The sequence below is a fragment of the Pygocentrus nattereri genome, chromosome 28 (assembly GCF_015220715.1).
Source record: "Pygocentrus nattereri isolate fPygNat1 chromosome 28, fPygNat1.pri, whole genome shotgun sequence".
Taxonomy (NCBI): Eukaryota; Metazoa; Chordata; class Actinopteri; order Characiformes; family Serrasalmidae; genus Pygocentrus; species Pygocentrus nattereri.
In genome coordinates, this window is record NC_051238.1 from 25,204,805 (window position 1) to 25,222,713 (window position 17,909).

At 43.3% G+C, this 17,909-nt stretch overlaps 1 protein-coding gene across 1 annotated transcript in view; it reads right to left on the bottom strand.

Annotated features, from left to right (window-relative positions):
• dock8 (dedicator of cytokinesis 8) overlaps window positions 1–15,785 on the bottom strand; it is a 95,124-nt gene extending 79,339 nt beyond the window's left edge. Inside the window, exon 1 of the mRNA XM_017714766.2 lies at window positions 15,521–15,785. Coding sequence (XP_017570255.1) covers window positions 15,521–15,573 — 53 coding nt within the window. The 5' untranslated portion in view covers window positions 15,574–15,785. The remainder of the gene's footprint in view (window positions 1–15,520) is intronic.
• Between the last annotated feature and the right edge of the window lie 2,124 nt (window positions 15,786–17,909).

A 17,909-nucleotide genomic window follows, 5' to 3' on the forward strand; every position in this document is an offset into this window, starting at 1 on the left:
GGCCCTTGGGGGCAGTGAGGAGCTACCTGAGGACTGGGAAACTACAGCTAAGGTGGTGAGAGAAACTGGCAAGAATGTGTTGTGTGTTTTGTCTGGTCAGAGGAAAGAAGACAAGGAAAGTTGGTGGTGGAATGAGGAAATCCAGGAGAGTATTCAGAAGAAGAAGGCAGCTAAGAAAAAGTGGGATAACCAGAGAGATGAAGGAAGTAGGCAGGAGTTCTGTGAGGCTAGTCGCATAGCGAAGAGAATGGTGGCAAAGGCAAAGGCTCAGGCCTATGATGAGCTGTATGAGAGGCTGGACAGTAAAGAAGGAGTAAAGGACTTGTATCGAAGGAGCATTGAAGTCCCTGTAGTAACTGTATGAACCCACCATACACAACTATTCCGTGTGTTTAATGTTCTTCAGGAACACACACTTTATTTTAAATTCAAGTTTCTGTCCAGCATATGATTGAAAAACATTGTTTTCATTCAGCTATTTATTATTCAAGCTACATATTGTGCTCAAAAGCCCACATTTCACCAATATGTACAGTCGTATGCAAAATTTGAAATGTTTTGTTGTGAAAGTGAAAAACAAAATGTGTACTTTAACCAGGGTGCCTAAACTTTTGCTTCCAACTTTTTAACAAGTGTTGGAAGCGCACAATATTGGTTGTGGTTGGAGCTGATATCAGCTAAAGAGGTATAAAGTCCCCCAGCACTGGGCTGTGGAACTGTGTTGTATGGAGCGATGGAGTACCTTTAGACTTAGAACGGCATCGGTGATCATCCAACATCTGACCTCAACACTTTATGTGGCTGAATGCCATTAAATCCTCACAGCAATGTTCCAATATTTAGTCTAAAGCCTTCCCAGAAGAGCAGAGGCTGTTAGTGCAGCAAAGCAGAAGCAAACGTCTTATTAATTTCCTTGATTTCAGAAGAAACGCTGGGTTTTCAGGTGTCTACAAACATTTGGACATAGTGTGTATCAAAGAAACCCATTGTGTGTCTGTATCCTGGCAGGGAGGCGAGTATGAACACAACACAATGAAGACACTTTCAGACCAATTGTAGAGACTGGCATCAAAACACTGCTGAGTTCTCTTCTTAAATGAAGCATGAAATCATTTGGGCAGAGTAATGAAGCATTTCCAGGACATTACAGAGGGTTGATGAGTGTGTGTGTGTGTGTGGTTTGTGTGTGTGTGGTTTGTGTGTGTGTGTGTGTGTGTGTGTGTGTGTGTGTGTGGTGTGTTTTGGACACCTGTGCTTTCTAAACACATTAAAATGAACTGTGGGCTGATACAACCTGACAGATTAAATAAAAACCGAACAATCGTAAAAATAGTGCAGATTAACTAAGTTTTGAGATAAAAATACAGCAGATCAACACATAACAACATCATCTCTACAATAGCTGTGATTTAGATTCATCACCCTAAAGTGGCTACACAGCAATTCAACTCGATTAAGCCTTTTTTTTTTAACACCTAATCCACTTCATTCATATTCCCACAGCATCCCTGCCAACAGGGCTTCACAATGCTGTCTGTTTTCCTCTTGGCTCTGCCAGAGAGCTGCAAAGTTAGTCGCCATGCAGCCCGCTCCTCGCGGCAGCTTTTACTTCTACTGCACAACACTGTGCTATTGTGCAGTCAGTAATCTAAAGGTCCCCCTAATCCCCCCACCCCCCATCCCCAAATTGGGTCACTGGCAAAAAGGGTCCCCCAAGTCTTAATAAATTACATCCATTTACTTGCATTGTTTAGTGTTGGGAGCGCTGAGCTGCTAATCATTGTTTATATGGTGCTAGTCAAGCGCTACAATTCTGCACTGCCATGAAAACTAATGGCTCTCTTTATGCAACCCTTTGCAAATACTGTGGGGTCCTGAGGTGACATCCCCAACGACACTATTATGTTACTGGGTAAGGAAGAAGTACACAGAGGTGGGCGAAGTAGAGTTAAAGTAGAGATACCCAGTCTGATGCTGACGTCTATTAAAATGATCATAAGCACAGCACGCTGAAGGCAAACAGCTTCCAAAGAGCTTCCAACAAACAGAACCGAGTGGCTCTGAAATCACTTTTTACACACAAGCAAAGTTTCAGTTTCAGATTTATTTACAACTTAGTTCCAAGTTTAAGTTGAATAAAAACTGGCTTTAAACTCAGGATCACAGATGAGCTCCTTTACTATGTTGATCTGTAGGCGTCTGTTCATAAACATAAACCAGCCCAAACTCATTTACTATAAAATGAAATGGTGTTTGTAGAAATTCAGAAAAAAGCCGCGTCAGTCTCGACTGCATATGTGGACATATTTCTATATTGAGCTCTATTTACACAAAGTTAGGTTAGTTCATCATTTATGTTGAACAGACTCTCCCAAAGTTTTACGCTGCTGCGCTGACGTTGAACCGCGTGCTGCACTGGGTCGGTATGACCAACAGGTCAAAACCAGCTCTAAACAAAGTGACCGCTGGGCCCTGATTGGTGCTCTGGCTTTGCGCTTCTCTAATTTTGACATTATATGCACATATAAAACAAAAGGAACGACAGATTTCACAAAATGTAGTGGAGTAAAAGTAAAAAGTCGCCCAAAATGGAAAAACTTCAGTAAAGTACAGATGCACCACTGGAAGAACACAAATCTCACTAATAAAACAAGGCCTGGGACATTTTGATCTAAAAGCTTCTAAAGTCAACTTGAGAAGAAAACGGACCTTTTTCTTTTACCTTGGTAGTTTATGGTCATATTATGCACAATTCATCAAATATGATTTGATACAGTCATATAAATGCATATCACAGCTCTTCATCTCCTACAATCTCTCATCAAAATGTAACGACTCAAAGCTCTTGGAGGAGAACACTACCTGCCAACGCCGATGGGCGGACAGCGAAGCCAACTGCGCTCTCTTGGACTGCCGACCACAGATGGCTGAGGTATCATCTGGGAACGAAACTGCAATCTTCGGAAAAAAAGGACTGACACTTAGACGGCACACTGGAGCCCCAAAACGGATTGACTTTCACCTGCCTCAAAAACGTCCCCTGAATTTTGACTTGATCGCTGTGCATCAGTGGGTGGGGAAAACAATGTTAACCAATAACATCATATTTTACCCCCACCCCCCCTCCCACCACCCGCACCTATCCCACTCAGCTAGCTCAGAGACCATCCCTGAAAAGGCTTGTGAGATCATGTGCTAAACTATCCTCAAAATGCATCAAAGCTGACTTTGTTCCTGCTCACAGTTTGTCAGTCTTCGGTATGATTTGGTAGTTTTTACTGTTAATAAATGTTTGTATACAGCTTAAAAATGCTCTTGTTAAAATAATGAAAATGGTTAAAGCTTACCATAAAGTCACCACGTGGGCTTCTGTTACTGTAGCCTTCTTTTACAGTTATTGGAGCCTATTATTATAATTATTGTAATTCATATTATTAGGCTACTTGGGGGGGGGGAAGGCATTAAATGTGTGGAAGGCTGCGGCACAGCTCTATCTGTTTAACAAGCCCAACCAGGGTTAAAACATGATGCAGAGCGTTATAAAGCCATGCAACATATTCAGACCGATAAGTACTAGGGATTATAATAAATCAAGGTTAACTACGAGACCAAATATGATTCCTTTCGAGCATCTTAAAGTTGCAGACGGCACATTTTCTGACATTCAAGCTGAGACCGAGTTTGGAAAAGAATCATAACATATGACGTGATCCACAACCTTTCTACTCACTGTGTTTTTCCCCCCCAACATGTTCAATTTAGCAAGTAAACAGTAATTATGTAATGTAATAAAATGTGCAGACGTGTTCTCTGTACAGGATGTGTTCACTTATTTTTATTTAGAAAATCAACAAAATGTTTGGCACCCAAACTTGTGCATATGACTGTACGTCCACACGGAAACTTCTGGAAAAGGAGGCGTTCTTAAATACGCATTTGAAGACACACATTCTTCAACAGAAGGTCAAGTCATGAGCATGAACTTCTCTACAGCCGAGTCATACGGGAGGGAAGTAAAGCAAATATTGGTAGACTATTTCGTTTCTCTTCTGGTTCTCTGAGAGTCTATTACAGCTCCCTAGACACCAGATTCCATAGACGTTGGCTACAGCACTGCAGTGCAAAGGTCAACTTATGTCAACTTGGGTAATTATTCTACACACAACTTGCGCCATATGATTAGACACACCCTCTACTGCTATGCACACAATTCCAGAGAGAAAAATGTGGGTATTTTTTTTTTTTTTTGGGTATTTGGGAAATGTTTTATAGAAGTAATACATACTTGGTGCAACTTGGTGCAACTTCCCCTGCCAAGACAGCAGAACTAAGCCTCTTCCTTTAATGTTTAATGAAGCTGCAGTACATATTATCAGAGGAATCTTGGACCAGTGCACTATGCACAACTATTTTCTCTGATGTTCTTCAGGCACACATGCTTCATTTCAGGTTTCTGTCCAGCATATGATTGTAAACCTTGTTTTCATTCAGAGTTTTTTATTCAGCGGCCGTATCGTGCTAGAAGGCCCACATTTCATCAGTGTGTATAGTCGCATGCAAAAGGGTCAATACCCCTGGTTAAAAAAAAATAACAAGCATTTTCATACTGAAAATGAGTACACTCTATACAGGGAACAAACCTAAATATGCCATTTTAGTCCGTTTTAGTGCATAATTTCTATTTATTTGCCAAGTTTGACATATTGAAAAAAATAAAACATAAAAAAAAAAATTACTTTTGCACAGGCCACATCTTACTTTCCCAATACATTAAACTCAGGAAATAAACAATACCTGTGCATTAAAATGTGCAGACGTATGTTCCCTGTAGAGGATGTTAACCTATATTCACTTAGAAAGCCAACAAAATATATACTTTGGCCAAGGGTGCCGGTCAGAATGTCCAGCTTAAAATAAAAGGTGAATTGTGTTACATTGGTTTAAATGAGGGTTTCACGCACGTAGACAATGACATCATGCAAAATTATACAGCAACTTTTTTTTTTTTTTTTTTATTCACGGGTAATTTACATCAAACAAAACAAGCCATAACATGCTCTGACACAAGCACACTCTAAGACAAGCACACGTAAGTCGTCACTGGCTCACATTACATTAATGTTACATTCATTCATTTTTAAAATGATTTTTAGCAGTCACAGTTAAACAATGCTGAACTCTGGCTACCTCAGCCCCTTCAACACCCCCAATTCCTGTATCCCTGACGGCAGTCAAACAACTCCAAAACATCAACAGCGGTATTCAGATGTTAGACTTCTTTTTTTAATGTTTATGTGCTTAAATGTACCATAAAAGAGTGTCCAGTGTTCAGCTGTGGTCTAATATCTCCAAAATATAAATGTATAATATAAATATATAATATAAATTTAAGCTGCGCTGGTTGCACCGTTTCCATTGCGGTGGCCTGAACCAATAACTGCTTACCTCAAATCCTTACCATGGGCAGTCGTGGGCTGGAGGTCAGGGAACCAGCCCTGTAACGGGAAGGTTGCTGGTTTGATCCCCAGAGCTGACAGCACATGACTGAGGTGTCCTTGAGCAAGACACCTAAACCCCAACTGCTCCCTGGACGCTGTGGATAGGGCTGCCCACCACTCCGGGCAAGTGTGTGTGCTCACTAGTGTGTATGTGGTGTTTCACTTCACGGATGGGTTAAATGCGGAGGTGAAATTTCCCCATTGTGGGACTAATAAGGGTCTCTTAAAATACCTGTTTTTTTAAGGGTTTAACGATACATATTCAATTTCATGCCCTGTGATGGACTGGCGACCTGTCCAGGGCGTATCCTGCCTTCCGCCCAGTGGCTGCTTGGATAGGCTCCAGCACCCCCCCGCGACCCTGACGGAGAAGCGGCTTAGAAAATGGATGGATGGATGGATCAAAATCATTATACAATTATTGTTTGGCAAATATATCTTTTTCTGTCAGTAAGAGAAGTGGCAGCCTTTGGATGACTCCAGATGTTGATTAGGAGACCTGGTGATGTCCACGTGCCTCCAAACCCTACAGTTCCCAACTGTAATCCTTACGTAATCTACCTCTTTCACCAAGTTCCTCACTAAACATGTGAACTAGAAGTAACTGAGGCCTCCTCTTCTTCCTTCATGGGTTTCTTGATGACCGCAGACGATTGTGTGATTTGGACGAACATAATCTTTAGGGTACTAATAAGAGTGACATCTATGCTTCAGACCAAGTTGTCTTTGGTTTTTCTGTAGTGTTTTTGGCATAACAGCATGCATTTATCCCACATGTAGCATAACAAACGACTCATTCTCTTGCAGTTCACTTCACAGCTAAAGGCATTTTGCGTGGGACATAATAAGCAGACACACACTACACCTCAATTACAGTTCTCAGACACTTGAACAAAGTAAGCAGGCAGAGGTCTCAAGTCAAAAGACTCTTTCTTAGACTCCACATCAAATTGCAAACTTGCTCGTCCGCTCTCTCACATGGAAAAGGCATCAAGCGCTCTGACGACCCAATAAAACAGCAGCAAAACTCTGAGCCACGTTATTTTAGCATGTCGCCTCCAGCAGCCCCCTGAAGCAGAAGAAGGTAATTACAGAGGACAGAGGATCATCGTGCTACTCACGATGCAAGTGATGCCTCTCTCAACATAACTATAATAATTTTCATAGTTCCTGACGGCAAACAAGGCAACCAGCAGACATCTGAACCCAGGAGAGCGAATCTCCTGTAGAAAAGTAAAGGCTTTCCTTTCATTGTCGCAGGCAGCTGCTTCAGGGCAATCATTTGGTTTATTGCTTTCTGTTTTGCTTTGGCATATTGTAAATTAAACCCCTCAAACTCTAGGCTTATTATTCAGTCATTAATCTTAAGACTATTAATTCAGTAACAGCTCGGGCTTTGCAACACATACAATATCTACATAATATTTACTTTCATTATTGTGATATTAGTCTTCGGAGTACCGACCACAACTAAATCAAACAGCAAATGCAGTATAACACTAATAACACTAATCAACTACAGCACATCAGCAGCAGCTGAACTGACCTCCCCTTCTGACCCTTCTCTACTGGACACTCTACTTCAGTTTGTAAATGTTCAGTTTTGAGGTGTAGTAGTTATGGTCACCAATTGGACATGTTACATTGCCCCTGGGTGTGAGTGTGTGAGTGACTGGTTACGGTGACGGTGATGTGGTTGGTTAGTGTAGTGGGTAACATCTTCTTGTTGGGTAATAGCCTTCTACGCTGTAGACTGGGGTTCAATCCCCACCTGGGTCAGCACCCTACACTATACCAATAGGGTCCTTGGGCAAGACTCCCAACACCGCCTTCTCCTACCTGTGTAAAAATAATCAAATTGTAAGTCACTTTGGATAAGAGTGTCGGCCAAATGCCGTAAATGTAAATGACTGTCTGTCTGCCCTGCGATGGACTGGCGACCTATCCAGGGTGTATCCTGCCTTCCGCCCGATGACCGCTGGGATAGGCTCCAGCACCCCCCCACCCCCCAAGACCCTGATGGAGAAGCAGCTTAGAAAAATTGCTTGTCTCTGGACTCCTGGTGCTTTTTGCCTGTTGTCATCTCCATCCACAACCTAAAAACACCCTAACCTACTAAAGTAAAGCACAGGATATTCCAGTAAGATCATGGTTATTTCTTTTTAGCCTATAATTAGGAAGATCTGCCACTGAAAACTTCCCTTTGTGCATGGCTTCTCTTTATGCGTTTAGCACAATGCTGATTTCTGCTAGTGCCCATTTGAAATTCACCGTTATATGAGCTAACGGTGGCGTATGGTCACTTTCCCCCAGATGATTTAATACTTCTCATGCTGTAGACTGAATATTTGAAGCTTGATATTCAAAGCTCTTTTAGCTCTTCTGCTAAGATAACTGCTTAAAAACAGGTTTTTAATTTAGGGTTCTTTTAGTATGTTTTCAAACCTTTTTCTTCCAAGATGAGTTTGTGCAATACTTGAAACTAAATTGGACTGTTGTGTGTGACACAGAGGCTGTCAATCAAGATGTGGTCATGATATGTGATTTAGACAATATTTAGACAGTCAGGCCCACACAGTAAACCCCAAATAGCAGGCAAATATAATAGAAAGCATTAAACACCGATTTTAATACCCTTCTTGGAAAGCGACAGTAATGTTTGAAATAGTTTTGACAGAAGTGAAACGGCAACCGTGCTCAGTTCAAAGATTATATAGCATTAGAATCGCAATACGGTATTTTGTTTGTAATGTGCAGCCCTACTATAACTACACTGTAACTATGATGAGTAACTGCTATGAAATGTGTAGGTCAGGGGTTGGCAATATGGCAAAACATATGTACCACAAAATTTATTTATCTGAGTTGGAACAGACAAAAAATAACCGGTAATCCTTGCGTTTAAAAAACTGAACACAATGATTTTTATTCAATGTTTCACACTTTGTGCCGCACTAAATCCAACAACAGGCTTAGTTATGCTCTCTTTGTAATCAAATACGCAGTTGGTCAGTGTTCTTTAAGCAATGACGATATCAACAATACATTCAGAAAAGCATGCTGTGATGTAATTTATCACGATAAAATTGTCATATTGCCCACTGCATTTCATTTCATGATGTAGCGTATTGCAGAACATCCTCTGAATGAGCGTTAAACCACATCATGTCAGATGACAAAAGACAGAAACGCCAGATTAATTACACGAATGAGGAAAGTGTCAACTTGGCATGTTTTGTTCTGTTTTTGTAACAGCCACGGCTGCTGTGGCTTCCCAATTTCAAAGTGAGTCTTATTACCCTTTGGCCTCCTTTAAGGCCTGACTATGTTTGTTCTATGTACCACATTATTTGTAAGTCGCTGTGGATAAAAGCGTCTGCTAAATGTAACGTAATGTAATGAGTCTTAAAAGGGCCCAATAATGGAATTTGCTGTTTGGAAATAGTTAAAGGTTCAAAATATGTCATTCACTCTCCGGTCCATACAATCCACAGAAGGACACCAGGCTGCTTGTTTCAATCCGCTGTTTTTGCGATGCCACAAAAACCAACACATTTATGTTTATCTACATTTTTGGATACTAAGAATAGGCCTTTAGTCCCGCCCAAGAGTGTTTCAGCCCTGACTGCTTTTTGAATAAGATTTCATGCAGGACAGCCAATCAGAACAGTAGTTATTCATTATGCCGTCTTATATGTGAAGGAACAAAAAAAATAGCCTATCGGTTTGCAGCCGAGTGTGAAGCGGCTGGGATGAGAATCAGTACCTCTAAATCCGAGACCATGGTTCTCAGGCGGAAAAGGGTGGAGAGCCCTCTCTGGGTCGGGGATAGGCTCTTGCCTCAAGTGGAGGAGTTTAAGTATCTCGGGTCTTGTTCACGAGTGATGTTACAAGGGAGCGGGAGATTGACAGGCGGATTGGTGCTGGGTCAGCAGTGATGCGGGCTCTTTACCGGTCTGTTGTGGTAAAGAAAGAGCTGAGCCATAAGGCAAGGCTCTCGATTTACTGGTCGATCTACGTTCCCACCCTCACCTATGGTCATGAGCTTTGGGTAATGACCGAAAGAACGAGATCGCGAATCCAAGCGGCCGAAATGAGTTTCCTCCGCAGGGTGTCTGGACTCTCCCTTAGAGATAGGGTGAGAAGTTCGGTCATCCGGGAGGGACTCAAAGTAGAGCCGCTTCTTCGCCACGTCGAGAGGAGCCAGCTGAGGTGGTTCGGGCATCTGGTTAGGATGCCTCCTGGACGCCTCCCTCGGGAGGTGTCACAGGCAAGTCCACCAGGGAGGAGACCCCGGGGAAGACCCAGGACACGCTGGCGTGACTATATTGCCCAGCTGGCCTGGGAGCGCCTCGGAATCCCCCTTGGAGAGCTAGTGGAAGTGGAAAGGGAGGTCTGGGCCTCATTGCTGAGGATGCTGCCCCCGCATCCCGAACCCCGGAGAAGTGGAAGATAATGGATGGATGGATGGATGGATGGATGGATGGATGGATGGATGGATGGATGGATAACCAAGCCTGTTTAACCGTAGTGATGTAAATGGCGACTTAAAAATGAATAATTTTTTTAATCATTATGATTTTTTTTTCATATTACTGAGAAGAAAAATGCAGGATATAATATAGATTAGCTGTACAAAAGGCACCTAAGCACACTATTCATACACATTCATCTTGGCAACAATTGTTTTGCCGGTAGAAAAATCACATATCATCACAACCCCAATTCCAATAAAGTTGGGATACATAAAATGCAAATACCAGCAGAAAGCAGTTAAATATACATCTACTTTCACCTGTACTTGAACAAAAACCAATTTAAGATTAGGGATATTGTAAAACATTCAAAAACCTTACACAGGTGATGCAATCAAGCTTGGATATAAGAGAAGCATGCTGGAAAAGCCTAGTCCTTTATGAATTGTGAAACATTAAGTGAGCCAAGTGTGTTTTAATGAGAAACATTCTGATTTTAAGCGCGTACACTAAGTTGTGTTTGCTAGGCATGTACTGGTACTGTTTTTCGAGTTATAGTCAAAATGAGCAACATATACATATAATTAAGTGATGGGCTCACTCAAGCAGAAGGATTTTAGTTTAAAATCCAAGTCAATGAAAGTCCAAAATGTGTTCTTAGCTCTGACTTTGAACCAGTTCGGCAGAATAATGCATCTATAATGAATACACACATTCAGGAAAGAAAAGGAAAATGACATATCTTACACGACGGCGACCCTTTAGTAATCTGAGGCCTGGGGGCCGTGTAGAGCAACACGAGTTGTTTTCCTAAACTGTGGCTGGCTTAGTAAAGCAGTATGCATCACAACACTATTGAGAAACCACTGGACCCTCATGACTTCCTTCAGTTAGGACTTCCTTGAAAGGTCAACATCAGCGTAACGTGACTGAAAGAAATGAACCACTGGCATGATACGGCCGTGCATTTCCCTTTAAAAGAGCCATCCTGCTGACAGGAGGAATTCCAGTATGCAAAACTGCTGTCTTTCTATTAGCACATTCCGCTTTCACTACAGTGCCTGGCCCCACAGGCGTCCACGCTGCTGCAAGTGCTGTGGACAACTCGGACCAAATCTCTGCAGCTCTACATCGTTTTAATCAACCCTGCCCTTCATAAAACTACTACTGCACTTTAAACAATGAGGGAAAACAAAGCATCAGATAAAACACCCAGTATCTCGTGTGGTTAAGCCACAAGCACAGCGAGAAACCAGCCGTGCTGCAGACTCCAAAGCCTGGGCTGTGTTTGTGTGCGTGACATCATTCATGCAAATGAAAGCAGGAGGGCAGCAGAGGATGGAGACAAAAGATGGTGCTGCTGCCAAAGCATCTGAAATCTACCTACACAGTCTCCACCAGTCACACTAAATGCTGAAGTGTTCCATTCTCAAAGCACTTGTGCAAATGTAAGCAGGTGCAACTGCAGCAAGAAGAGGTCTCTGGTGAGATGAGGTAGCCTGGCTGCCCTGTGTTAAATGGACCTATACTTTAAGGAGGACTCATTCTATCGACTGACCACTCACAGGAATCTGGCTTTGTTGCACTGCCTCCTTAGTGGTGGGTGGAAATTACAGAGTAACTTGCAATACAAAGAAAACCACCTTATGTTGCTCATGATAACAAGGGTACATTATGTAGAATGCAGTAGTGGTTGACCAATATATCAGCTGGCCAATATACTGAATAGATATTAATTTCGTTTTTTTTACTTTGGAACCTGCTATTGAGGTCACTTGCACTGCCAATTAGCCCTCGTTTACAAAGGCTCTTAAAACACAGAGCAATGTAGGAGTTTACACTACTTCATACATGATGTGTTTAAAGTTATGAGTTGGAAATCATAACGGATTTTGCTTTCGCGCTGTGACACTGTGGGGATATCTGGGCTGGCTGAGCGCTTAGGTAAAACCTGATATGAAGAATGAAGAGATATGACCAAAGACATAAACCAACTGCTGAGTTAACAAGTTCAATTTTGACTTCAGTTTGACTTTAAGACATTTTGGAGCGGTTTGATTTAAAAAGTCCAACAATATTTTTCCTACACATGTTTCGCTGCTACAGGCGATCGGTGGTCACATCAGATACTAATGTGGGATTCTGTTTCACAACCCACCCAGTTTTTCGCACACTGACCACAATTGACCACACTGCTCTCTACACATCAGTACCGGCCCTTGAAAGACTAGGCATCACCCTGTAAAACAGACGATTCAACAATCTACATACTACCTCTAATCCAGGTTAGGCTGACTTACAGATGTGGTATAAGCCGGTTTCTCCAAAAAACGAAGTTATTCATTCAAGATTCTTGCAGGTCACAAATCACAAGTTCTTGTAGATCACAGATCATTTTTATTGAGTTGAATTGTCCCATAAAGTTAAAGCAGGCTATCGCTCTGAATGATGCAGTGCGGCTCTAATTCTCTTCTCCTTAAAATTCTTCATCGCCAAGTTAGCTCACTTTTTGTTTTCACTGCAGTTTGATTGGTGCCCCTCTGGAGGAGTTATGAAGCAGTGATACTACAGATACTGTCATCATCTCCACGGCCAAGTACATCACACCCATGTAGAATGCGGTTAACCCTTCACACCAAGCGTGCTAAGCCAAAACGTACGGGTGGAGCTAGAAATTACACAGACAACTGAAACGGTCAAAAAAAAAAGGTCAAAGAAATTTCACACGTAGTCACAATCTGAGCCAAGCCATGGGGAATATGAGTTAGCACAGCCCTTTCGAAACGCGATTCCCTCGTTAAACTAAGGATACTCTGATATGGAAGCAGGCAACAGCGTGGTGTCAATATGTCAGACTCCTCTTTGTGCAGAGCATTCTGTAATCAACATGAGACAAACCTGAGTGCTAAACACGTGTGGCCAGTACGTGGGGAGATTTCATCCCTCCGTGACCACGCGACATCTCTCATCTCTGTCTTCTTTCTTAAGCATTGGTGAGTAATCTTCATTTCCTTTTTAGTCATGCCAAAGAGGAAGCGAAACAGTGAGTATCAAATGATCAAAAATAACTCTTCAACAGTTTTGCTTTAAAATGTTAAGACTCTGTGCTCACATACGCGAGGCGGACTCTTGATGTATATTGTCCTGACTTGCAATATTACCTGCGTTCAACATTTGGAGCATTAACAGAACCCATGCATGCATATAGACTTAGAAATGCATATAGGTGGGTTCTAATTCTACTATTCCAAATGAGCCAGGAATACGCTCTACTGTAGAGCGGCAGTCGTGGGCTGGAGGTTAGGGATCTGGCACTGTGACCGGAAGGTCGCCGGTTCGATCCCCAGGGCCAACAGTCCATGACTGAGGTGTCCTTGAGCAAGACACCTAACCCCCAACTGCTCCCCAGGCGCCGTGGATAGGGCTGCCCACCGCTCCGGGTAAGTGTGCTCACTGCCCCCTAGTGCGTGTGTTCACTAGTGTGTATGTGGTGTTTCACTTCACGGATGGGTTAAATGCGGAGGTGGAATTTCCCCGTTTGTGGGATCAAAAAAGTATCACTTACTTACTTAGTTAGGCCAGAATCTGGCCACCCGATTCATGCAAGATAAGACGATCAGCCGTCATCAATACATATAAAAATGTTCCCTTATAGCCTATTCTGCATGAACGTTTATACTTCACTGTGAAACTCGGCCATTAGGACAGTTAATGAAAGCCAGATGATGTGTTCAATAATTAGCTGGTCACTGCTCTGATAGGCTACTCTGCCGAGAAAACAGACGAGTGAATGCTGGCCCAAACCTTACCCTCAGCCTCGACCGTTCTGCTTAAAGAAGCAGCCAACACAGGGATTCTACATTAGGCAAACACTCTTAACGGCACCTAAATAAATTTCTCCATCCATACAGTATTTTGGTTGTGTTATCCATCCTGCTGTAGATACTATGAGTTATCCAGTGACACAACATTCAGCAGGAGAAACGATGCAAGGCACAAAACTAACAATGGGCCTCATCCACCAAACATTCTAAGAAAGAAATGTCAACGTTTTCATGAAGGTTCTGACATTCACCAACATTTTCTTATCTGGGATTTGTTATTTGACCTACGCACACTCAAGAGCAGAAGGGTGCCAATTCTGTGGCCGTGAGTCGGACATAGACCTCTCTGAAGGAGAAATTTGAGAGAAAACCTAGGCATAACCTCATCAACAGCGTGAACCAAATCAGCTTTATTGATATAGGCCTAATACGAGCACAGAAGTCCATCATTCATTTATTTTATTTTTTTTCCAAGTGATCTGCCACCCCACTAAAACTCTGGACTCCCCACTAGAAACACTCTGACTTACACCCCTGGAGCAGCCTCTAGCAAAGCTCAAGCGAAAGTATTGCAACTTCTGCAAAATAATGATTCAAGTACAAGTAAAATTACCCTTCCAAAAAAAACGATTTGGGGGGGAAGCACAACAGCATCAGGGCAGAACAAACACACGCGTACGGAGTAACTTCTAGAACCGCAGCGCACCTACATGGTGCATTCAGCAAGTATCAGCAGAGGAACTGAAGCTTGTTAGGCTCTGTTTTTCTATTCTGCTATTTTTGATGATCCAAATTCAAAAGTGGGAGCGACGGTGTTGAGGACAGTAAATAGATCATTCCTTTCCTCTCAAATGTAGTTCGATGTACAAGAATTCACTCTAACCACTCAAACTTGGTTTAATGGAGGCGTAACTGCCACCTGTGATGACTCGGAAAGCTATGACTGTCCAGAGCTTCAAAACAGCAGTTAGTTCAGACAAACTTCAGTCGTGGAGGACAAACCTCTCACTCGTAGCATATTCACAGTGCACTGCCACGAGCAAAGGACAGCTGCTTCTATGAATGAACCACTGTATTTCTATGTGGCACAAGATATAACAGAGGTGATCTGGGAGCTTTATGTTGTGCTCTTGAACATCCGTCCAGCACAGCGGCCTTATGCACTTCCTCACCACCTGCTATGAGTGAGAGAAGGAACAATAAGAACTTCCACCTCAGATGGGCTATAAGTGGACAGCAAACGGGGGCTATTCTTGAGTGGCCTTACAGTCAGGGCAGGAAAGAGGGTTCACACCAGCGGTGGAAATGATCCAACAGGCCGGATCTCAGTGTTTAGAATGGGATGTGAGGGAGTCACTCCGGATCAGTGAGACCCTCAGACTCTTTGGTGAGACCCTCAGACTCTCAGGCCCCGTTGTTGTTACTGCAGCTAAAAGTCCCTGGACAGAACTGAGGCCAGTTACAGCGGGCTGTCGAAAACATGTCAAAAAAGTGACCGTGCTGAAAATTCCTCTGTGCAGGACATCTGTAGGCACGGCGAAGCGCCCACGTCTCCGGTACTGGCGGAGCGTGTAGCTGCCTGCTCCGGAATCCGCGCTCGCTCGCGCGCCCTCCCCACAAACAGCAGCTCAAGTTCACGTCTCAAAGTCCGAGCAGGCTCGCCGCAGCCGCGTGAGAGAGGCTCGGACGCGGTTTTAGGAAAACAAGAGAAAGGACGGGTTACCTGTTGAGTTTGAGAGCGAACGCCCTCCGATCTGAGGCTGGCAGGGTGGCCATAGCGGCTCAGTCCGAGAGCTTCACGGCCCCGCGGCGCAGAAAAATCCCGAGCGAGGAGCAGATGACACCGCAGGCAGCATCACTCACCATATCAGCGGATTTCTGGGCGGAAACTTCCGCATCTGAACTCCCCAAACACTCTCAACGGAGTGGACACGAGAGAGAGAGAGAGAGAGAGAGAGAGAGAGAGAGACACACACACACACACAGAAAGAGAGAATGAGAGAGACAGAGAGAGAGAGACACACACACACACACACACACAGAGAGAGAGACACAGAGAGAGAGAGAGACACACACACAGAGAGAGCGAGAGAGAGAGAGACACACACACACACACAGAAAGAGAGAATGAGAGAGACAGAGAGAGAAATAAATAGAGAGAGAGAGACACACACACACAGAAAGAGAGAATGAGAGACAGAGAGAGAGACACAGACAGAGAGAAATAAATAGAGAGAGAGAGAGAGAGCCACACAGAGAGAGAAAGAGAGAGACAGAGAGAAAGACCGAGAGAGAGCCACACAGAGAGAGAAAGAGAGAGAGAATGAGAGAGAGTCAGAGAGAGAGAGAAAGAGAGACCAGAGACCCATAGAGAGAGAAAGAGAGAGAGGGAGAGAGAGACACACACACAAAAAGAGAATGAGAGAGACAGAGAGAGACACACAGAGAGAGAGAATGAGAGAGAGAGACACACACACACAGAGAAAGAGAGAGAGAATGAGAGAGAGACCGAGAAAGAGAGACCCACAGAGAGAGAAAGAGAGAGAGGGAGAGAGAGACACACACAGAAAGAGAATGAGAGAGAGAGAGAGAGGGAGAGAGAGAGAGACACACAGAAAGAGAATGAGAGAGACAGAGAGAGACACACAGAGAGAGAGAATGAGAGAGAGACACACACACACACAGAATGAGAGAGAGAGAGAGAATGACACACACACACACAGAGACACAGAGAGAGAGAGAGAGTGAGACAGAGACAAAAGCGAGCGCGAGGCGAGTCTGGATTTGTTTACAGAAACCTCGAAAGTCCTGCATGAATCCGCGAATCCTGCCCCGACCCTGCAGCACATGCAGCTTTGATTCACGGGGTTTATTTGCATGACGCTTTTCTTCTTTTTCACCAGCTTCTTATTCGAAGTTTCCCGCTCCACCTTAAATGGTGCAGCAGCTGCAGACTGGTGCTTCTCTGGCCTGAGCCGCCAGAGTGGAGCTGCTGCACCATTTAAGGTGGAACGGGAAACTTCGAACAAAAAAGCTGGCGACACTTAAAAAAGATGGTTCTTCAAGGTTTATTTAGGAAATGAAATATTTATTTTCAGGTGCCCCAAATTCTAGATCGAACGTTTTCGTGCTTTAATGGTTCTTTCACAGGGTGATATTGTTCTTAAGATTAAAGGAGAACGTGTATGGTTCTATATAAAAGTATTAAAATAAAATGCAAACAGGAAAATTCAAACGACGGTTTTTTGACGTGCGTGCGAGGTTTAACTGTATCAAATTGCATCACTTTAGACAAATCAGAACAAGTTCTGTGGGATTTTTCTTGCTGTGCTCCAGCTGTTGTGCCTGAATGGGGTTAAAGACCGCATTAGTGAGTTGAGGGTAAATTACTGAGAAAGCGCGACCCCTGCCGGTGAAAACGACGCCGTCTTTACTCGCGGCACAAATCCACATTCCTCAAACAAAAGTCCAATATCTGAGCAACGCTTGCCAACACTGCTAAAATCTATTTCACAGGGTGTGGTCACGGATCCCCTCGTGTCCGTTTGCCATAAACAAGGATGCCTTTCACGTTTAAAGGGAAATTCCACCCATTTTTTCGAAATTTGTGTGTATTTCAGTGGTTGAGATATAAACAGCCATTCAGAGTGGTTTGATGTGAAATGGTTCACTGGCAGAGAAACTTACCCACTCAGATTTCCTTATGTCTATAATGCAAATACAGGCAATTAACTATCCAAAGCCACCAGTGAACCTACTACATGAGCCTTCTGCACCTTTACATATGATGATGATGGTAACATTGGGGGCTATTTTGTCTTGGAGCACCCTTCACGTATCCCTCCACCATGACCGGGTTAAAATAAATAGATTAAAATGCATTTTAGACCAAACCTTTATCATAAAGCTGCAGTAAAACAATGTCTCACACATCAGGCTGAGTATTCACAACCATATCACGTAGTAACCTTCGGTGGGGGAGCTTTCGGAGGTGGACGCCTGGTTCCTATCACAACCACCGTGAACAATTCTTGGTAGACTTGGTATGTTTCTCTAGAAAGAAGCATTAAGAACAAAAACCACTCTGGGTGATTCTCTAGACATGTTAACCA